The sequence below is a fragment of the Rutidosis leptorrhynchoides genome, unplaced genomic scaffold, assembly GCF_046630445.1.
Source record: "Rutidosis leptorrhynchoides isolate AG116_Rl617_1_P2 unplaced genomic scaffold, CSIRO_AGI_Rlap_v1 contig107, whole genome shotgun sequence".
NCBI classification, from domain to species: Eukaryota; Viridiplantae; Streptophyta; class Magnoliopsida; order Asterales; family Asteraceae; genus Rutidosis; species Rutidosis leptorrhynchoides.
In genome coordinates this window covers 45,861-66,667 of record NW_027266363.1, presented here as the reverse complement: position 1 = coordinate 66,667, position 20,807 = coordinate 45,861, and the positions used below count along the sequence as shown (strand labels likewise).

The window sequence follows — 20,807 nt, the reverse complement described above, 5'->3', positions numbered from 1 at the left end:
ATCAAATTGAATTAATTTTTAATGATGATATATGAAATGTATATAATTGTTTATTAAGTTTAAGTAACGTGTAATTTTATCTGTCGTAGATTATGGAGCAGAGATCATCATGGATTCCTCAGGGACCAAAGATCCCAGATCTGTTGTGGTTTCAGCCGCAACATCGATCTCTCCATATTTACGCATCGGACGACCAATGCGATAAGCCACTACTTGTACGGAGAGCAGATTCATTTTTTTGGGAGTGTATGGAGTTAGAAATCTATCACATACGCCGGGTGGATGAGTACATTACTGAGATGGGATTTGGGTTAGTATCGACCGTGGGCTACATGGATTACGACCGCCATCTCCTGACAGCCCTGGCCGAGCGATGGAGGCCGGAAACGCACAGTTTCCACTTATGCGTGGGCGAGGCGACCATCACGCTCGAAGATGTTGAGGTATTACTAGGTTTGCGTGTTGATGGTTTGCCCGTTATGGGTAGAGAGTCATATCCAGCACCAGAGGACATCCCCGGGTACCTGTTTAGGCTTTTGGGCTTTACGCAGAAGAGGGATGGTAGGACAGCAATTCTTCTTTCGAGCATAAAAGAGCACCTGCAGCGGACCCATACAGTCGTAGATATTTCGGATGAGGAGGCGCTGCAGAGGGTCAAGTGTCACGTCGCTTTGTTGCTGGCTGGATGCTTCTTTCCAGATAAGAGCCAGAACAAGATTGATCTTTTCCTGCTGCAGCTCCTGGAAGATCCGAAGCGTTGCGGTGAGTTGAGTTGGGGCAGCGCCCTTCTTGCGTACACTTATCGCGCCTTGTGCGATTCTGCACGTTCTGGAGAGAATTCCACGAACATGTGCGGCCTACTGGTGCAGACTTGGGCGTGGTCCAGGTTACGCAAGGCTAGACCGAGATTTGGTCGTGGATATGTGGAGCCACATGGATTCCCATTCGCAGCACGGTTAGTTAACGACTCCTCAAATTACATAACTTAATAAATTCACGCTTTATTTTTTTTTGGGTTGCATCTCAATTTCACGATTTTCATGCGCAGGTGGACCAGACCGTTGTCCATGACCACTGTTCCGAGTCACGTCCTCCTGGCTTATAGAGATCAGCTATCTCTGATGTCTCCGTCGCAGGTACTCCCTCTTCCCGATTCTCGTCGTATTCTAAATAATTCGTCAATATCATGAATTTATTTATAAAATTTATCTTGTTTGCTCCCTTTTAGTTCGATTGGACTCCATACGCCGGCCACATGGACTCTTTACCGGCTGGATGCCGTCAGGGGCAGAACATTTGGATGTCCAGAGTGCCTCTCCACTTCTACTATGTCGTGGAGGCACACTACCCAGACAGGGTGATGCGTAAGTTTGGATGCAGCCAATTCATTCCAATCGATCCTCTGCCAGGAGCCGATATTCAGAGATTGCACAGATTTAAGAGATCGTCCCACCCCAAGAATTGGGCACGAGAGCATGCTGATTACGTTGCGCAGTGGAACGATCGAGCTAACCGTGTCGTTATGGGTTTCCGTACAGATCAGCCCACTGCGGATGACGATTACCTTCCATGGTACGCACGGAGGACCGTGGAGTTTGTACAGGATCCCGGTCATATGCCTCCCGCTTCAGGCTACCATGGGCGCACCGATTCCATCACACGCTGCGGTACGTTCTACTAATGATTAATTAGTATGATGCGTTCATTCTGTGCTGTCAATTTTTAACTCGCATTTTATTTTACGAAACATGTAATTGCAGAGCGTAGAGTTTAGTAGCCTGATGCGTTGGACAGCGGAGCTACATGAGCAGTTTAGAGGAGTCGATTATCTCGCCGAGCATGCGGAGAATTACAGGCAGATATCGGCCAGGATCAAGGACACCATGCAGGCTACTGGCATGCCGATCGTCTATACCACCGATACTACGGATGAAGGAGTCGTCCACGAGAATCCCAGTCAGAGTTATAATCCTCCACAACTCAGGTCGTTTCTGAGTCGCTTAAGGGGACGGATAGGCGGTAGACGTCCCAGAGTGACTCCTCCTGAAGTCCCTCTTCCCGATGAGGCGGGGCCTTCTCGTCGCAGTGTTACCGGCGGACATCCTGTCTATGATCGTCGTGATGAGGCGGGGCCCTCCCGTCCAGCTGGGAGTAGTCGACGTTCTGTATCAGATCATCCTGCTGCTTCCGATCACTCTACTTCCGACGACCAGCCGCCATTAGGTACTGCGACAGATGCACAGACGGTGGGGAGCGGTGGGTTGTATTCAGACGAGGTGAACGCCAGGTTCCTTGATATATTATGCGGCCAGGATTTCAGTGCGGATCAGTTGACCGACGAGACGGCTTCAGGTCATCAGTTCGTACCTCAGGCTGCACATGGGACTTCCGGACCCGTAGAGTACACATGGAATGAGATTATGGGCGGCGGTGAGTATCAGCAGCAGCATCCTACGCCGTACGAGACTCCTCGTCGCTCATATTCTGCAGACGTTCAGATGGGCTTAGGTATCGGCTCGAGTTCACAGGGCGTCCACTCTCAGACTGACACGTTCCCGACCCACCAGCAGAGGATCCTCCGTTGGACCCACGGGATCGCCGCAACCGGGGCCAGATTCAGAGGAGGGACAGTTGGGTTTATCCATGACTTATTTTTTTTTCTATATATTTTAATATGTTATGAGTTTTCAGTTATATTTGTAATAAATGTGTTCGAATTAATACTTCATGTTTTATTTCTCAATAACTAGAAAATTGACATAAATTACACATTACATTATTCATCATCGGAACCTCCATCATCATCCTCATCAGACTCATTAGTTTCGTCATCACTCTCCGATCCATCGTAGTCGGAATCTTCGAAATCGTCATCGTACTCGTCATCATCGAGAGGCGCATTTCCATGAAGTCCGTATGGATCGTACAACATGTTCAACGGACGTCTATCGGCAGGTGGATGAGTTAACGTGCATGACCCTCCTGTCGTGATCTGCACCATTGCAGTTACTACACCTTCGTGTCCTTTGACCTGTTCTCCTCGCGTAGTCCCTCGCGCCCAATCGTCGTCTATTATTTCTTCTGCGACCTCGTTCGGAATGATGTACCGTCCGACTGTCATCCGGTAGGAGCAAAAAATCGGGATCGGGATTCTCATTAGGCAGAGGATGGAACACACCACTGAACTGTTTTCTCCAACCATTCCATGTGTGACAAGGATGGACCAGATCTAGTCGATGAACGCCCAGTGCCTTTCCAACAGCCATTGCATGAGAACACGGAATCCTGTAAGTGTCCCACTCTAAACATGTGCATGAACCCATGTCAAATTGTACAGTATGTTGCCGGCCCGGAACTCCGAGACGCAACGGAGGACATTTAACATTGAACGTACGGCCGGGAGAATTTGGGTAGGAGGATACCTCGTACCGCCTCGCATCCATCCTATTATGTTCGAATGTTTGAGAAGGTATATGTGCAAGAGCAGATCTATACCTATTTATTTTCGCCATCTCGTCATTAAAAATCGCCATAACTTTAGCGTGAGTGGCCTGGACAAATGCCCTTATTGGCAAGAATCGATCGCCTCTTAGAACGTTATTGTAACTCTCCGCGTCGTTAGAAGTAGTTACCCCCCATCTATAGAATCCGTCTTGGAACAATGTCCACTTCTCGAGGGGAATACGTTGTAGATATGAAGCTGCCTGCTGACTCGTTTCTATAAGATCTGTCCAAGCCTTCATGTAGTGTGCCTCATCCAACGCGGTAGAGATGGCCCAACATAACCCATATAATCCTTTCTTCTTGGGGACGCTAGCCATCATATTCGCACGAACATGCTACATACAGAACCTGTACGGAGAAATATGTATAAGTAATGGATTTATTTGAATTTAAAATTAAACTGAGATTACTGTCGTAATCACCTGTGAATTCCCCATTCCGGAAATTTTATATCCATCTTCGAGATAGTAGAAAGGATGCCCGAATTACGATCAGATATTATGCAAGTGAACCTATCGTGCAGGACGTATTTCTTTAGGTATTTCAGGAACCAATACCAGCTGTGAGTAGATTCTTCATCTATAATGGCGTATGCGACTGGGACGATTCTGTGGTTAGCAGTCTTCACAAGCGCAACTATCGCCTTACCCTTATAAGCCCCTCGGAGATGCGTTGCGTCTACGGTAACTACAGGGTAACTGTGTTCAAATGTCAGTTTCGTCGCACCAAAATGCCAAAATACGTACCTAAAATCTTCCTTCCACTATTTATCGCCCCGTCCTCCTTCTTGAACTTCCACTGAACTTTCGTCCCATCGTTGCAGTATTCCAGAGCTCGCATGTACCCGGGCAGTTGCCGAAATTAGTCTCCCAATCTCCGTACAACGTGTTCAGAGCCACTCGCTTGTCGTCCCAAACTTTCTTCCGCCCTATTTTACAGCCGAAATATGTCTCGCAGTCTTCAACAATGGATTTGATTGGATAACTTGGACGGTCACAAATCTTACCCATTATGACGTAGGCAACATGACTTTGCGAGATATTTCGATCATCCCGTACGTTGTTCGCTCCGTCACAATTATGATCCTCGCACCAAACTGTCATTTGCCACGTGCGATACTCGCCCTTAAAACAAGCATGGATCCTCCAGTTGCATACAGTACCGTTAAACGGCTTCCGATCACGTCTGTTAGGACGATTTACGCATTCTGCCGCCCATACAGTCCGATCTGACGCGGTAGTGCGGTACTCTGCTCCCCGCCTAGCTGTCCATAGTGCTATCGCACCCTGAACCTCTTCCTTGTTCGAAAAATGCGTTCCGAGCTTTATGGTGATTGGGTCACCATTGTATAACTCTGGACGGGGAGGTAAGCGGCGGTTTGTTACCTCATCAGGCCCGTCCATATTGCTGAAGACATGATAATCTGCAGCGCGAGGAACAATGTAATCCTCATCCGAGGGCCCGTATCCCCGCCGCCCGCGAGGCCTACTGCTCGACGCTCCCCCCGGCATTGAATCCCGGTGTACTACCCGAATTATGAATCGGATGGTAGCTTATGAACAAGTCACGACTCCAAGATTGATGCCGATACATCAACGACAATGTAGCATCATCATTTATCACGATACATTGTTTATCACCGTTATCAACGGCGTATACGTAGATTAACCTCAATTGTACCGCTTCTCTTTCAATGCCAGCATAACTGCACATCATTCTTGAAAAATCGTCATAACTCATCCTAGGGTCGACCAAGTACGTTGCGTCGGGACACAACAAACACTCATCTTGCCATCGACATATTGAACAGAACTCGTCCAATATAAATTTAAATATGACGACATATTTAATAAAAATATTAAATCACTACGAAAATAATATTATGACACGAATATTTAAAAGAAGAAAGATGAAGAGATCGTGAAAATATATATAGATGGAGAGAGAAAGAGATGAAGAGATTGTGAAAATTAATCGTGCGGAGTATGAATTATATAGGCTAAACCAACCGTGTTGGAGAAACCGGGAATAGCTTGATCCCGGTGTTCCCGTTATCGGGAATCAATCCCAGTGTCCCGGTTACCGGGAATACATTATTGTTTTCGGTTTCCCCGTTACCGGGACAAGTGATCCCGGTTTTCCCGTTACCGGGACAAGGCAGGATTAGTGATCCCGGTTTCCCCGTTACCGGGAATGGTTATGTGTGTTCACCTCTTAGGGTTATTGTACACACAGTGTCGTGCCCCCAAAATTAGAGCATTATTTGAGGGACAATGAATTTTTTTTTTGAAATGGAAAGGTTAATTGATTGTCTCCAGCGAAGTGATTTTTCGATTCATTCCAAGAATAAACTCAAAATTTGCTTCTGTTCTCCATGCATTTCTAATAAATTAAATGCATGAAATTAAAGGTCTTAATAATTAATTCATTATTTTCGAGATGTATGATTTCTTTATTGTAGCGCGAGCTTTAATTTTAGATGGAAAATCATTAGGAGAGGAGATGCTATATATATGTGGTATGGGAAAGGGCAAATAGTCCTCTTGAACAATGAGAGTACTGGCGAATAACAGTCAGTTGTCATTAGCAAGCATTAGATAATCTTTGTCGATCGATCATCTAGTACTTCTTTGGAGAAATTTTTATTCATCATTAAAAGCTTTCAATTAAAATACGTTCTCATAAACGCTCACTTAGCACCATTACAACGTAATTTTTTTTTAAAGTCAACGTAATTTTTTAATATATATATATACACACACATAAATACACACGTATATAGAAAAAATTACGCCGTAGAACATTTTAGGTTTTTTTTTTAATTTTTTTTAGTAATTTATGGTTTGATAATAATTGTTAAAAGTATAATCTACTCACAAAAGAATGAAAAAAAATTGCCTCTCTCTAAAACTAACCGCCATACAAAATTTGCTTGTAGCAAGTTCAGACTGTTTTTGGTTTATAACTTTTTTATTTAATTAAAAAATTAATATAAATTTTAAGATAGTAAAATATAATATATTTTTATTTTCAATTATTATATATTTTAAAATGGATTGATGAATTCGGGGGTTCGATCCTCAGTCTGCGAATGAAAAAAAATTTTATGGTCAGTTTTCTATCGCTTCGTACGTTGACAGTTGGAATAAATGATTAGTCTCATGGCTATCGGCTGTGAGGATAGCCGGAGAAACTTAAAAAAATGGATTGATGAACTCTTGATAAAAACTGTAAACCTAGGGACGGAGCCAAAAGTTTTATACTTAGGGGGCCAAGAGTTTACGATAACAATATTTGAAGGACCAGATGTGTAATTTCTAAGAGTTATACCCTGATTTTGTAAAATTTTCAATTAAACAGGGGCTAGACTTTAATTTTTAAGGGAGCTCTTAACGATTATATAACAGATAATGTAAAGAATTTCAGGATGTGCCGAAACCCCGACTGTGGGTGGAACTCACCCTTAATTATAAAAGTTTTAAAAACTAACAATTATCGCATATCAATTTTTATGTGTGCGTTAGTCGTAGAACCTGCAAATTTTTTCCACAAGAATATGTTGATCAAAAAATAAAGTATACATATAATAACTTGTAACATCATCGTAGGAAAAATGATTATGAAACACTATCGATATGTATGATCAAATCTTACTGTTGTACAGAGTACTGCCTCCACCGTGAATCATACCCACCAAATCTCCCCATCTTAACTTCGATCCACCTACCTCTGTTCTTTAATTCTTACAGCATTTAATTCCTATCTAATAATTGAAATTTCCTTAAAAGCGGAAAATATCTTCGGCTATGGATAGTCGACTGTGTCTTAACCCATCATCAAAGGAACTGGACTCCTTGGTGTTAGATGAATTCAATTTCTCAGCCGACAATGGGTCCTCCCTTGAGCTTGCAGGAAAAATTTTCGCAATCAAAAAGATGCCCCCCTATGTTATGAAGGAATTTCTGAAGCACCTTTGGCAACTCAAAAATCTCTTCATCAAAGAAGTGGGATTCAATATTTTCACATTCAGGTTCGATTCTATTGATGATCTTAACTATGTTCTAAATGAAGGCCCTTGGTCGTTCCAGGGGAAACTCTTAGTGCTAAAATCTTTTGAATTGTGCTAAACAACCTAAAGACGCTGACTTCACCCAACAAGATTTCTGGGTTCAGCTACACGGCCTCCCTTATTGCTGCATAAATGCAGATTTGGGGGAATTGCTAGCCTCCAAAATCGGAATTTTCAGAGATGCGGACGATAGAGGTGGGATTTTTCTGAGACTTAAAGTTGGTTTAGATGTGTCAGAATCTATCCAAAGAGGTTTTCAACTGTCTTTCTAGAAACGGGATTATTGGATCTCTCTCAAATATGAGAAGATACCAGATTACTGCTTTGTCTGTGGGAAGTTCGACCACAAAACTTCTGAATGCCGTCAAAGAAGGGGTAAAAGTAGAGATCCTTTACCGTTCGGACATTGGCTGAAGGCTGGAGAATTTAGATCAAAAAACCAGTCGAAACAGTTTTCTAACAAGGGAATTGGGTCTCCGGCGAAGGCTTCCTCGTCGAATCGGGAAAACATCCCCAAAATCAAAAAACCTCGAGCGGTTTAAACCGATGGATATTAACGACAGTAACAATACCATCATTACAACTACAGTATGGGATAAAGCCCAATCACCTCGTGCAGATCAAAGACAACTCCTTGATGTACGATCTCCCCCTAATCCGCAGCCATCTATCTTGGGAACAAACACACAATCTTTTATGGGAAAGCTCCTCTCAGAAATGCTACCTGCTTTTGCTGACCCATTTTGGCTGCCGCCACCTTTACCCAATAGACTTGATAGCTGCTCAGTCCAATACGTCCGTTTTGACATGCCAGCGAGTCAATCAGGTACTAAAAGGAAGGGTAAAGGACGCGTCGACAACTTAGTTGAGGAAGAAGTGACTGAAACAGGCCAAGGCCCATCCTACTTAAGAGAATTGAATAATAGGAAAAGGGCCAGATTAGAAGGAGAACATCTTCTTATCAGAGCCCATCCTGAGGTGCTTCAGGCTGAAGCTGACCCGGATCCAGCTGCCCTTCCCACAGCCCAAAGCCTTATTAGGGCAGCCCGTCTACAAAGTGAACTAGACTTCTTAGAAGGCCAAGATAGAAGAAACAAGGCAATCCCTTCAGCACAACAGTTTTTCGACCCCACCGGCTCCTCAGCCCAAGCCCAAGTTGCTGGTAGAAGCTCTAGAAGAGCAGCTAGATCAAAAGATCTTCTAGGTCTGGGAGCCCAACTCAGAGAACCTTTCACCTCCCAGAGGTCCCAAAGCCCAAGTTTCTCTCAAGCATCTTCCCAGTCGGTTTCCCAAGCTCCTCCGAACAGAATATTATCAGAGCCTAATCAGAGAAAGCTCCCCTCAAAAGTCGTTACAGGAGAAACTAGCACGAAAAAGCCTCGTCAAAAATCTTCTAGATGCTCTAAATCCGAACTCAACAAAGGTACATGCTCAATTCCCATTAATTGTGATTCTCCTCTGCATCGTGTGGTGCTGGGTGAAGATCAAAAAAATGGAGGCCAGGCGAGAAGTGGTAAAACCCACTCTCGCCACCCAAAATGAGTACCTTGGCATGGAACTGTAGGGGTTTGGGCACCCCTACAAAGTTCAAACTCTGTTGAAGATGCAGAGAAATTTTCAGCCTGACCTTTTCTTTATTTCGGAAACAAAAAAACTTGCTTCGGAACTTCAATTTATCCGAGGTAGAATGAAGATTCTTGGCTGTTTCGGTGTAGATAGAGATACCGATCGGTCAGGATTCAGTGGCGGATTAGCTCTGTTCTGGACAGAAGACATCCCCGTCGACATTTTGTCGTACTCTAGGAATCATATAGATGCTGTAATAGATAGCAAATGGAGACTTTCTGGTATATATGGGTCGCCGGAATCGGAGAACAAATGGAAAACTAGGAACCTTCTATTAGATCTAGCTCCAAGATGTAACCTCCCGTAGATGCTTATAGGGGACTTTAACATGATTCTGTATAATTCAGAGAAGAATGGAGGCATCCCTAGGTCTCAGGGCACAGCTTGAACATTTTCCGGTCTGCCGTCAACGGCTGCAACCTTTCCAATTTGCCTTTCTCAGGCAATCAACGACTTCCTAAACGGAGGTGATATTCCCCCTGACTTCAACCATACTCACCTCATTCTCTTCCCAAAATTGAAAGATCCGGAATCATGGTCTCATTATCGACAATTAGTCTCTGTAACCTTCTATATAAACTTGTTGTCAAAGTGTTGGCTTCTCGTCTCAAGAGGGTACTCCCAGGTATTATCTCGCCGTTCCAATCGGCATTTCTGCCAGGCCGTCTTATATCAGAAAATGTAGTGCTTGCCTACGAAGTGACTCATGCCATCAAAGCCAAGACTGGAAACACAGGTTGGTGCGCCTTGAAAACAGATATGTCAAAGGCCTTTGATCGTGTTGAGTGGTCTTATCTTAGAGCACTAATGACCGCGCTGGGATTCTCGGATATTTGGATCAACTGGATAATGAGATGTGTTTCTACAGTCTCTTTCTCGGTTTTAATTAATAATCAGCCATGCGAAACCATCTTCCCAGGAAGAGGCCTCCGACAAGGGGACCCCCTCTCCCCTTTCCTCTTCATCCCTCTGCTCGGAAGGGCTTTCTTCTCTTCTAGCAAAAGCAAGTTCTTCCGGAAAGAATTTCTGGGTGCAGCATATCTCGAACAAGCAAGGATTAATCATCTCCTCTTCGCTGATGATAGTCTCTTCTTCATTAAAGCATCCCAACCAGAAATAGAATCTCTCAAAGAAGTCTTTACCATCTACGAAACAGCTTCAGGGCAAGCAATTAATCTTCAAAAATCTGGGATTTATTTCAGTCCCAATACAAACAGGCCTACAAGAAGATTCATCAGAGACTTCCTGGGTATTAAAGAAGTGCTGACCCATGATAGATATCTAGGCCTCCCTCTCCTAGTGGGTAGTGCTAAAGTCATGAACTTCAAGCACATTGCAGAGAAAGTGTGGAAGAGACTTCACTCGTGGTCAACCAGATTTCTTTCTAATGCCGGAAAGGAAGTCCTCATTAAAGCAGTTATCCAAGCGATCCCCACATATGCGATGGGTTGTTTCTGTATCCCAGTAGCTGTGCTGAAGGAAATTGAAAAGGCTATTCAATGTTTCTGGTGGAAAGGATCCCAAAAGATAAGATGGGTCAACTGGGATTCGATGGCTGGTGCTAAAAGAAATGGAGGACTGAGTTTTCGAAATCTTACGGCTTTCAATCAAGCGATGCTTGCTAAAACAAGGATGGAGAATCATCCACAACCCTGAATCTCTCCTGGCTAAGTCGCTAAAAGCCAAATATTTCCCTTTCTCGACTTTTCAAGAAGCAAACCTAGGGAATAATCCATCACTTGTCTGGAGAAGCATCCTAGACGGAAGAGAAACTCTCCTCAAAGGTAGTATCTGGAGAATAGCTAATGGCGAATCAATCCGAATCAAAGAAGACAATTGGCTGCAAAATCTCAACCTATCTCCCCAGCACTATGCAGCGTTCCATCAGAAGAATCTCCCAACTTCTTGAAGAAGGAAGGACCTGGAATTTTCATCTTTTGAGAGCAATCCTGGGTAATCAATTGTCACACCGGATCTCTCTTCTGCCTATCAGGGCTGTAGGGCCAGACCTCTTAGCTTGGAGTGGAACCAAAGACAATAATTTTTCAGTTCGCAGCGCTTATTTTATTGCATTAGAAGGTCTCCAACAAAACACTGTAAGCAATCCCTTTCCCCTCTTCTGGATCCTGATTTGGAAGCTTGATGTTCCTCCAAAAATAAAATTGTTCCTTTGGAGGGTCGGGCATCAAAGCCTAGCCACTCGTGATAACTTAAGCAAAAGAGGTGTGGCTTGCACTGTTGAATGCCCTGTCTGCGGCTCAGCTAGAGAAAACCAAGCTCATTTATTCATGGACTGTCCGTGGTCTCAGAGAGTTTGGCAAATCTTCCTCCCTAATATGAATGTCTTGGCATGGAAAAATGAAGAATTTTTCTGCTGGTATTTCAGAATTTTTAACTCGATTGAGAAAGGGAAATGGCCGATTTTTAATACAATCCTTTGGCTAATCTGGAAAAACAGAAACAAAGCATGGAAAGAACTGATTTGTAACATTCCTTATGCTACTGTGCTTGCTGCCAGGAACTGTATTCTTGAATTGATCCAGGTATCGCCAAGACATTACCAAACGAGCCATAGGCAGAATTCAACTAGACCCTGGTCTCGTCCTCCGGAAGGAACCTTTAAGCTCAATTGTGATGCTGCGGTATTTGCCCATGGCGACAAATGGGGTCTTGGAAGTACTATCAGAGATCACAATGCTTCAGTGCTTTGCTGCCAGTATAGCTTCCTGGACGGTACTCCAGACATACCACTCGCGGAAGCTTCAACCGTCCTCCAAGGTATATCAGGTGCACTTTCAGCTGGAATTGAAAGACTTATAATTGAATCGGTTCACTCTTGATTATTAACGAACTCAACAGTAGCAGTATTAGCTTTTTGTCTTGTCATGATATCATTTGTAAGGTCAAACTATTAGCTCGAAACTTTGTATCTTGTAATTTTGAGCACATCCCGAGAAGTAGCAATCGACTAGCCCATTCATTAGCTAATCTTAGACTGAATGGGAGCGGTCGATTGCCATCTTCGTTGTACTCTATTGCTCTGTTGGACTGTTAATTCAATCTATCGCTTTTCATCAAAAAAAAAAATCTTACTGTTGTACTTTATTAAATAAATAAATATCAATAACATAAAACTTTTTAAAATTGGATGAAGATGCTAAATCCTATATATCTATGGACTATGTATACTATAATAATTTCAAATATATAGTATTCTTTTCGTCTAGAAGCTAGGACTAAAAGTTAAATAGTGTCAAAAATTATATAATCATGAGAAAAATAATATTATTCATAAATTATAAATACGATTTAAATTAATAAAAAAAAAATTATACGTACATCTTTTGATGTCACGAATTGCGATCAAATCGAATGGCGCCCTGTTCTTGTTTCTACGACAATCATGTTTTTGTTTTTTAAGGTAAAAATCGTTTTTGGATATTTGTATCGACTGTACTTAAACAAGACTTCATTCATGTAATGTGTAATAATGTTTTTGGGCTCAGTGTGATGTATGTGGGCTGTTTTTAGGCTGATTCTTACTTAAGTATCATAACAACACAGCACAAATAATTATTTTTTTATTTAGTCCCTGATTTTTTTGAGAAAACAAGGCCCTACTAAAATACACTACCCTTCGTCCCTACTTCCGTCCGGTATTAATTATCACAAGTTGAATTTTGAATAAGATTAGGAAATAAAATGATTATGAGAAAAAAGAAAAAAAATACATTTCCATTAATTATTTCAAATATTAAAATATAATTATATCAATATATTTAATTTCTGAATGACGAACAGAAATGAAAAATATTATAAAAAATATGAAATGTGACAATTAAATTTAATTATGGACAAATAAAAATAAAAAAATATTATAATTATGAGTACTATATTTGTTGATGTATACTCCCTCCACCATTCCATAATAAATGTCAAAACAACACATTCACACAAATCAATAAAATGATTAGATGTATGATTTTAGATTAAAATATCCTCATATTATTTAAAATCCCAATGCCACTAAGAATATTATTTAATGTTTCATTCAAAATTATAAAATAAAAGAGTATTTATGGTAAACAATTTTTTTAATTTTAAAAAATGAATAATTATTTTAAAATATTGAAAAATGATTTTTGGACAGTGAAATTAAAATCGAGAGAGTATAAAGACTATAAGAACATCCATACTGTCGGCTTCAATTTTTATCTCAATTTTTATCACATCAACTATACATAAATATAAATTAAAAAAATTGACATCTAGAAAAAATTGGGACCATCTTTTCCATGATCCATCTCATTTAAATCCTAACTATAATTATGTATTTATAATATAATATTCAAAAAAATTGATTGGAATTCGTGTAGCATAGATCTATTTTTTTATTGGTTAGAATGTGAAAAAGTGAAACTTGGGACCGAATAAGAGTCTCTGAAATGAGGGATTGAGAGAAAAATTCTTAGAACTTCTAGTGCAATGTCACGATCCTTCCAATAACTTTACTGCTAAATTGATCCCAATTTTTATTAAGTAGACAAATTGAAATCAAGGATGGAGATGATCTTATATCAAGAATAATAGTTTCATCATTATTTTTTATAATATATTCACAAATTTCATAGTACACTACACAAATCTGAAAAAATGTATTAAAACAATTTTTTTGAAATTGGGAGATTATTAAGACTCCTTCAATTGTCCAATCAGAAAATTTAAATTTATTATTTTTATCTATTAAATTCAAATATTTCTAAAAATAAAAATAAATAAAATATGATGATTAGTAATAATAAAGGATAACTAATTCACACTCATGAAAGGTAACAATCCTTCATTCATAATTAGAAATTGTGGTTTCAATAAATAGACACAACTCTTGAACAAATATTACAATTATATAATTATAATAATAATAATAATAATAATAATAATAATAATAATATAACTTGATCTTTTTTAAAATATTTTATTTTAATTATCATTTTTTCTTATTTTTTCTTAACCTTTCAACTGATAATTTTTTTATTTGCAAAGAAGATTGCTAACATTGTGGATCTTCAAATTAATCAATGAGCAGTCGGGAAAGAGGGTAACATGCGTGCGCTATTGCATATCTTCATTTCTATTGCATATCTTCATTCCAACAGGTAAGTTGTTTTATTAAAATAAAATGGTTGTTTTCAAAATCTTCATAAATACATAGTTTATTTCAAAAATTGTCATTAACAAAATCATATTTGAAATGGAATAGTAATATTTTTGTCCCTCAAACCAAATTTATCTAATAATTTATTATTTCGAGCGTTTTTTCTACCACTTTCATACTTCTCGATTAAAAATCCTAACAAATTAATATATTTTATCTACGTGGTAGTCTTATTTCAGTAAGTATATTATAGTCAGTGTCATATAAACGACTCATCACCTATTGACTCAACAAATATGACATGTCAACATCATCAACCTTCCTAAAAGAATTCCAGATTTCGGCCACCACCAATTGTGTTTCGGCTGGCACTTCTAGCGATGTTTCCGTCAAACGTCGTCAAATTCTAGCAAATCTTATTAACCCGAATTTATTTCGACGAGGCGCACATCGTGGTGGTTTTGGATATTTCAAATTTTAAACCCGTCTGGTGCAGATTTAAGTTTAAAAGTTCGGAAACCTCAACTTTAAGCTTAGATCTGCACCAAACGATTTGAAATTTGAAAAATCCGACACCGCCACGATGTTCACCTCGCTGAAACCGGATTGACTATACTTAAAAATTTGCAAAATCCGACGACCACCGAAGGCAGGCGGTTGCCGGATTTTGCAAATTTTTTTGGGAAAGTTGATGATGCCGACGTGTCATATTTGCTGAGTCAATAGGTGATGTGTCGCTTATATGGCACTGACTATGATAGACTTAACGGAATGAGACTAACATGTAAGCAAAATGTATGAGTTTGTTAGGGTTTCTGACGAAGAGGTATGAAAGTGTTAAAAAAAACGCACGAGATACCAAATTGGTAATTAAATTTATTTCGAGATACTGAAAATGTTATTATCCCTATTTGAAGTCTCTGAACTCCTAAAAAAATGTCTATTTTTATTTTTATTCTTTTACGTTTTTAACGAGATTCGAACTTTCAATTTCTCGAGGAAGGAAGCGTTGCCTTAACCATTAAATCACTATCTTCATTGATTTATTAATTTTATTTAATATAAATTATAGTTATTATAATGATATACATTTTTATAAATGCATTCTTGAATGTTTGAATTTGACAAAATCAATAGTTCCATATATATCATCTCAAAATATATATACACTAAAGACTATCACAATAATTGGATCTTTCTTTTCTCAAAACCACGATATCCATCAATTCATATCTTACACATACATATTAATTATTATCATGATATTAATATATTATGAGTAAAATTAATATAATATAATTTTATTTCATTTTTTGTATTTAAATAAAAAAAATTAAGATAAGAGAATCCGATATCGCGATCGAATAATAGATTACTTGCAAATAAAATTGGATAGTCTTAAAAAATGAGAAGAAATGAAAGTGCTCATGAGACAAGTTCATTGGAACTTGGAAGTAGTAACTGGTGCTAATTGACCAATTAGAATGAAGTGTTTTTTCATAAAAATAATATTATTTTCGTATTAAATATAAATTTTTATATATAATTTATATTTAATTTAGGGGTATAAAACAAGAATCGCATAATTTCGTTCAAGCCGAGGAGGAATGACTTTCAAGAAACCTTTTCAGTCCGCCAAAACAGTCAGCGATCTATCTCCACGTGTACGTACCAGATTTCGTCCACCGATGATTGTCTTCAGATTCTTTCTTCTTCTTTTACAATTAGGAGTTACTGCTAGTATATATATAATATAATAATAATAATATAAAAACCCTAAAACAAAATTCTCAGAAAATCAGTCTGTTGCTGTAAAATTGAAAACCCCTGTGTCTCTGTGTGTAAAATCAAAACGCTCAGAATGTCGCGAAAGCCGCCGTCGGCCGAGCGAAATCCGTCCGTCGATTCCCCAGATGAAGAAAATGAAATCAACGACGACCGAGAGGAACAGACCCAGGGCGGATCCCGTGTTAAAAAACATCAACTCGACAACACCTCTTCCGAAGACATCGATTCCGACTCCGATGCTGACTCGGAGGACACTCACGCCTCCCCCATGGCTTCCGCCTTCACAATCAAGATGAGGGATGACGTCACCACCTCCAATAAGGTCTCCGCCGGGTCAAAGAGGCCGATCGGAGCTATTTCTGCTGACGGAATTGAGTCCAGTCGAAAGAAGGCGAAAGCCTCCGCCAGCTCCGCCAGAGAAGGGAAGTCGCAGCGAGTCTGGAGCGTAGACGATGAGATTGCACTTCTGAAGCAGATGATTGAATACAGGCGAGTTCACAATTCCGAACCTATTGGTACTCACTTTTTCGAATACATCAAGAATTCATTACCTCTGAATTTTGAGCTGAATAGGACTCAATTAGTAGATAAGATATATAGGTTAAGGAAAAAGTATGAGGCTAATCTGAACAATGCTGGTGGTGAGGATCCTGAATTCGCCAAACCACATGATCGGGAGGGTTTCGAGCTGTCAAAGAAAATGTGGGGTTCTACAAAGGCGAAAACTAAGAAATCCAAAAACTCCAAACAGGAAAAGACTAGCAATGTCCCTGTTGTAAAACCCTGTTCGAAATCAAAAAAGAATGCTAGCAGTGTAGTTCAAGCCAATGTAGTGGATGCTAAGGTCGATGCTAGTATAAGTAATGACCATGGTGGAAAGGGAAAGGCTAGGGCTGAGTTTTGGTCAAAGTTTTCTCCTCTCAGCACTTCGTTGGGAATGGAGAAGGCGCTGGCATTGCCCGATATCGGGAAGAAATTCATAATTGAGTGTATCGCAAAAAGGGGCAGTATGGCGGAGGGAGTGGAAGCAAAATGGAAGGTTTTGCAGGAGAGAGAGCTGGAATTGAACTTAAAAAGGATTGATGTTGTCAAGGAGCAGCAGAAGTTGGCATTGGATCTCATCAGAGCTTCTGAGCCTTGAAAAAGGTTTATACTCGATGTTTTGTTTGTAGTTAAAGGGGTTCTATTTATCAGGAGATGAACTCTTTTTTTGTCTTTTCTTATGATGAAATTTCGTATTGGGATTTTGGATGTTAGTTTGATGCGAAGGAATGCATCTGTAAAAACTGTTGGTTCGGTTTAGTTTTAACTCTTGTTGATGGCTGTGATACATTCAGTCAACTGTAATGAAGCAAATTTCCCTTTTCAAATGTGCTTGCATCTTGCTCTTTGATCATATTCTTTGTGATTGAATGTTTGCTTACTTAGTTCTATGACATGCACGTATATATTACAAGGAAAGCCTTGGCTTTTCCTTGTAAAAACTTTGTCCTTTTTCGTTGGGATTTGGAAATCTCAGTTTTTGTTAGATTTCGTAAATAGCTTCATCCTCTTTAGTTAACTATTGCTGAGGCCATTGTAAAGGGCAAACCCCGGTGCGGTAAGGCTCCCCGCTTTGGGGGTTATGGGGGAGGACGTCGTAGTACGCAGCCTTCCCCTTGCATGTGCAAAGAGACTGTTTCCGTGGCTCAAATCTGTGCTGAGGCCATTGTTCATTCAGTTAATTGTAATGGAGTGTTTTCTGTTTCAAATGGTTTGCATTTGTGGTCATATTACTTGTTTATGCATATCCCTTCACTACTATACTGTAGTCTTCTTAGATGGATGGCAAGAGACGGGGAATGGGAATTGTTTCTGGCAATGAGGATGCCAAGAAATCTCATAAAATGTCTCACAGGTATCGTAATGATTCGTTGATTTTTTGCATCAGACTTGCTGATCTTGCATTGTGAGTTTAGCTGTTAATGGCTGTTGCTGGAGAAACTCTTGATCTATTATTAGAACCGTGCATCTGTGGTATCAAGTGTTTAGAAATATATTGTGAGGGAGAATTGGAATGTGATTCTGGTAGGATTGAATTTTATCCTCTACCCACTTTGCAGAATAAAGTTGCCATATTGCAATTTAAGGATTCGTTTCACCCTTTCTGTGTTGTAGAATTGAGATGTTTGTGCAGAGTAGCTGTAATGGATAATTCTATTCTGTTGTGCAGTAATGATAATTTCTGATTTCGATTCCATTGTCCAGTTTTTGTCCATATTGTTATGAAATATATTGTAACGACAGGCTGAGGAAGAAGGAATGGTTGGTTAAGAAAGACCATCGTCCACAATCATATATATGCAAACTGGTTCTAATTGACCGTTTTATTCAAGCTTTGTCAAACCTAGAATCCAGATTTTTGTCTTGTCATGTTGTCTTAGAAACCATTAGCATTGATGGGCTTCCTTTTTTTATCATTCTAGCTTTACTCACACAAACAAGAGGGTGATCACCTTGTGCATTAGTTAGCAAATCTAAATCGAAATGTGGAAGGTCAATTACCCTAATTGTTTGTTAATGTAGCAATTTTTATTTGGAACTAGAGCAAATCGTCTATTTCACATTATTAGTCTAATCTTATATACTATTTCCATCTCAAAATATATGTAAAATTTTTAAATTTAGTTTTTCTAGATACATATAATAAGAGATGTATATATTTATTAATATTGATTAAATATATCTGCTTTTAAACGTATGACAAAAAACTAAAAAAATATATATTAACGTATGGAGGGAATATATGTTATTAGTATTTGAGGCATAGATTCTATATTTACTTACTCGTTGAAAGAGATGTTCGATTCTTCTGTTGCAAATGAATTGGAATTAGTATTATTGCTTTATCACTTCATAGAAATTGAATCAGTCGCGAGTATCTACGAAAACCGGCTGGCGGTCTTAATTATGGCTTTCGTCGTTGACATGATTTGAACTGTTTCATTTCAAATCGGTTTAAGATTTTTCTCTGGACCGAGATGGACAACAATGCTGACGAGGCAGCATTGGTCAAAGAAGGTCAACTGCCATTTTCTCCTGCATGGCCCTTTGTTTGTACCGTAGCAGTTAAATTTAATCGAACGTAGTATTCGCTGTCTCTACGAATTTGATTTGATCTTTTTGTTGCAAAAATATGTCAACTGAATTTGATTCCATCTGTTTATGAGTTACCATTTTTATAGGAAAATCAATCAACCCGAATTAAAATATTTCTAATGCTTACTCAATGTTGAAATTTTTATTTTTTTTTTGAATCGATAAAAGAGCAAAATAATGGATACTGGTAAATCATGTCCATGCCCCAGAATCTAATTTATAAATTCATTTATGTTTATGTGTAAAGTGCCTTATCTAATTAAGCAAATTTTCTATTCCTATAAAGAAAAGAAAAATTGACTATAAAAAAAAATATGATGATTAACTGCTGAAGCAAAGCGACAATGATGGACCCAGCTCCACTTAGGTTTATATTAAAAAACATAATAATGTGGAGATGTGTAAGCATTGAGCCAAACATGGGGTAACATCGATGTCTGTCTTAATTAGTGGAACAAATCTTAGTTTAACAAGTAGGAGAAACTACTAAACTGAAAAGGAGTACATTTCGAATGGACAATATTGTCATTTTGTAAATAATTTACAAATCGCATCATATCTTCTATCATAATAAAAGGAAAACTTCTTTTTTCCTTTTTCTTCTTCAGTAGTGTTACTAGTGTAGCATGAAAATGGATGATTAATTAGTAAAGTAATTAAAATTCAATCAACATTAATTAATAATTTAATTTCAAACACCATGTTTTCCTTGTTCTTCAGTTTGAGCAGCACTGGAAGAGACATAATATGCAACACAGAACAAGGCATGGACAAAACACAATATCCCTCCAATTGAAAGCAGATGATGTTGTGAGAATCCACAAGATGCCCTCGATTTGTTGTTCCACATTATTCCAACCACAAGCATTCCTAATCCAATAGCTAATATCACCCTGCATCATCCAAAATTTAATTAACTTCAATTAAGCTATCTGATCCTAAATAAAATAAAATAAAATGCATAATTCATTTTATTTTCCTCAATGTTACACGTCTCGAATTTTATTTACATTTTAACGAACTAAGCACATCAAAAACTACTTCAGTATATTACTTTTTATCGTAGTTATGAAATTCGAGACGTGTAACGTGACGTACCAAGTGAAAAGGAGGCAAGCGAGGGAGAGTTGTCGATTGGGAGAAGATCTGGCGAATTCATCCTGGGAACAAACACATGAACATCCACCTAGCAAATTGGTAAGGACATGACCTATAGCCAAGAGTGCAGCTGCTCCTAATCCTAACTTAACAGCTGTATGGCTTGGATCTCTACACTCAAATATCCACAGTCTCAAATGCTTCACCTGAAATTATGTTATTATTATTATTAATTACAACATTATTACTACATATATATGCATAAAACAAAAAAAAAAAAAAACAAAAAAAAAGTATACAAGTTGTTATATATAGTAGTAATATATATACCTTGTTTTGCTCTGTTTCAGCTTGGATTGCAAGAATCCCAGCAGCAACATCCATTGCTACAACCAACAGACAAACCAAAGCACCTCCTAATTTCACCAT

General features: G+C 39.0%; 3 protein-coding genes across 3 annotated transcripts; 2 read left to right on the top strand and 1 right to left on the bottom strand.

The window, feature by feature from the left end:
* The first annotated feature begins 92 nt into the window (after positions 1-92).
* LOC139881046 (serine/threonine-protein phosphatase 7 long form homolog) lies at positions 93-1,681 on the top strand. The gene is made up of 3 exons (XM_071865584.1): positions 93-955; positions 1,049-1,136; positions 1,229-1,681. The coding sequence occupies exons 1-3, from the start codon at positions 93-95 to the stop codon at positions 1,679-1,681; spliced, it is 1,404 nt and encodes a 467-aa protein (XP_071721685.1).
* Positions 1,682-16,215: 14,534 nt separating this feature from the next.
* Positions 16,216-17,283, top strand: LOC139881045 (STOREKEEPER protein-like). The gene has a single exon (XM_071865582.1). The coding sequence runs from the start codon at positions 16,216-16,218 to the stop codon at positions 17,281-17,283; it is 1,068 nt and encodes a 355-aa protein (XP_071721683.1).
* Positions 17,284-19,971: 2,688 nt separating this feature from the next.
* On the bottom strand, positions 19,972-20,807 carry LOC139881044 (protein VASCULATURE COMPLEXITY AND CONNECTIVITY). Its single transcript, XM_071865581.1, has 3 exons — positions 20,709-20,807; positions 20,379-20,584; positions 19,972-20,173 (listed from the first exon to the last, which is right to left on the bottom strand). The coding sequence occupies exons 1-3, from the start codon at positions 20,805-20,807 to the stop codon at positions 19,972-19,974; spliced, it is 507 nt and encodes a 168-aa protein (XP_071721682.1).

Excerpts from the sequence above, each read along its gene's own strand:
- LOC139881046 (XM_071865584.1), top strand. The coding sequence starts at position 93 with ATGGAGCAGAGATCATCATGGATTCCTCAGGGACCAAAGATCCCAGAT. Across the intron at positions 956-1,048 it reads GGATTCCCATTCGCAGCACG|GTGGACCAGACCGTTGTCCA; the intron begins GTTAGTTAACGA and ends TTTCATGCGCAG. Across the intron at positions 1,137-1,228 it reads CTCTGATGTCTCCGTCGCAG|TTCGATTGGACTCCATACGC; the intron begins GTACTCCCTCTT and ends GCTCCCTTTTAG.
- LOC139881045 (XM_071865582.1), top strand. The coding sequence starts at position 16,216 with ATGTCGCGAAAGCCGCCGTCGGCCGAGCGAAATCCGTCCGTCGATTCC.
- LOC139881044 (XM_071865581.1), bottom strand. The coding sequence starts at position 20,807 with ATGGTGAAATTAGGAGGTGCTTTGGTTTGTCTGTTGGTTGTAGCAATG. Across the intron at positions 20,585-20,708 it reads CTGAAACAGAGCAAAACAAG|GTGAAGCATTTGAGACTGTG; the intron begins GTATATATATTA and ends ACATAATTTCAG. Across the intron at positions 20,174-20,378 it reads GCTTGCCTCCTTTTCACTTG|GGTGATATTAGCTATTGGAT; the intron begins GTACGTCACGTT and ends TGGATGATGCAG.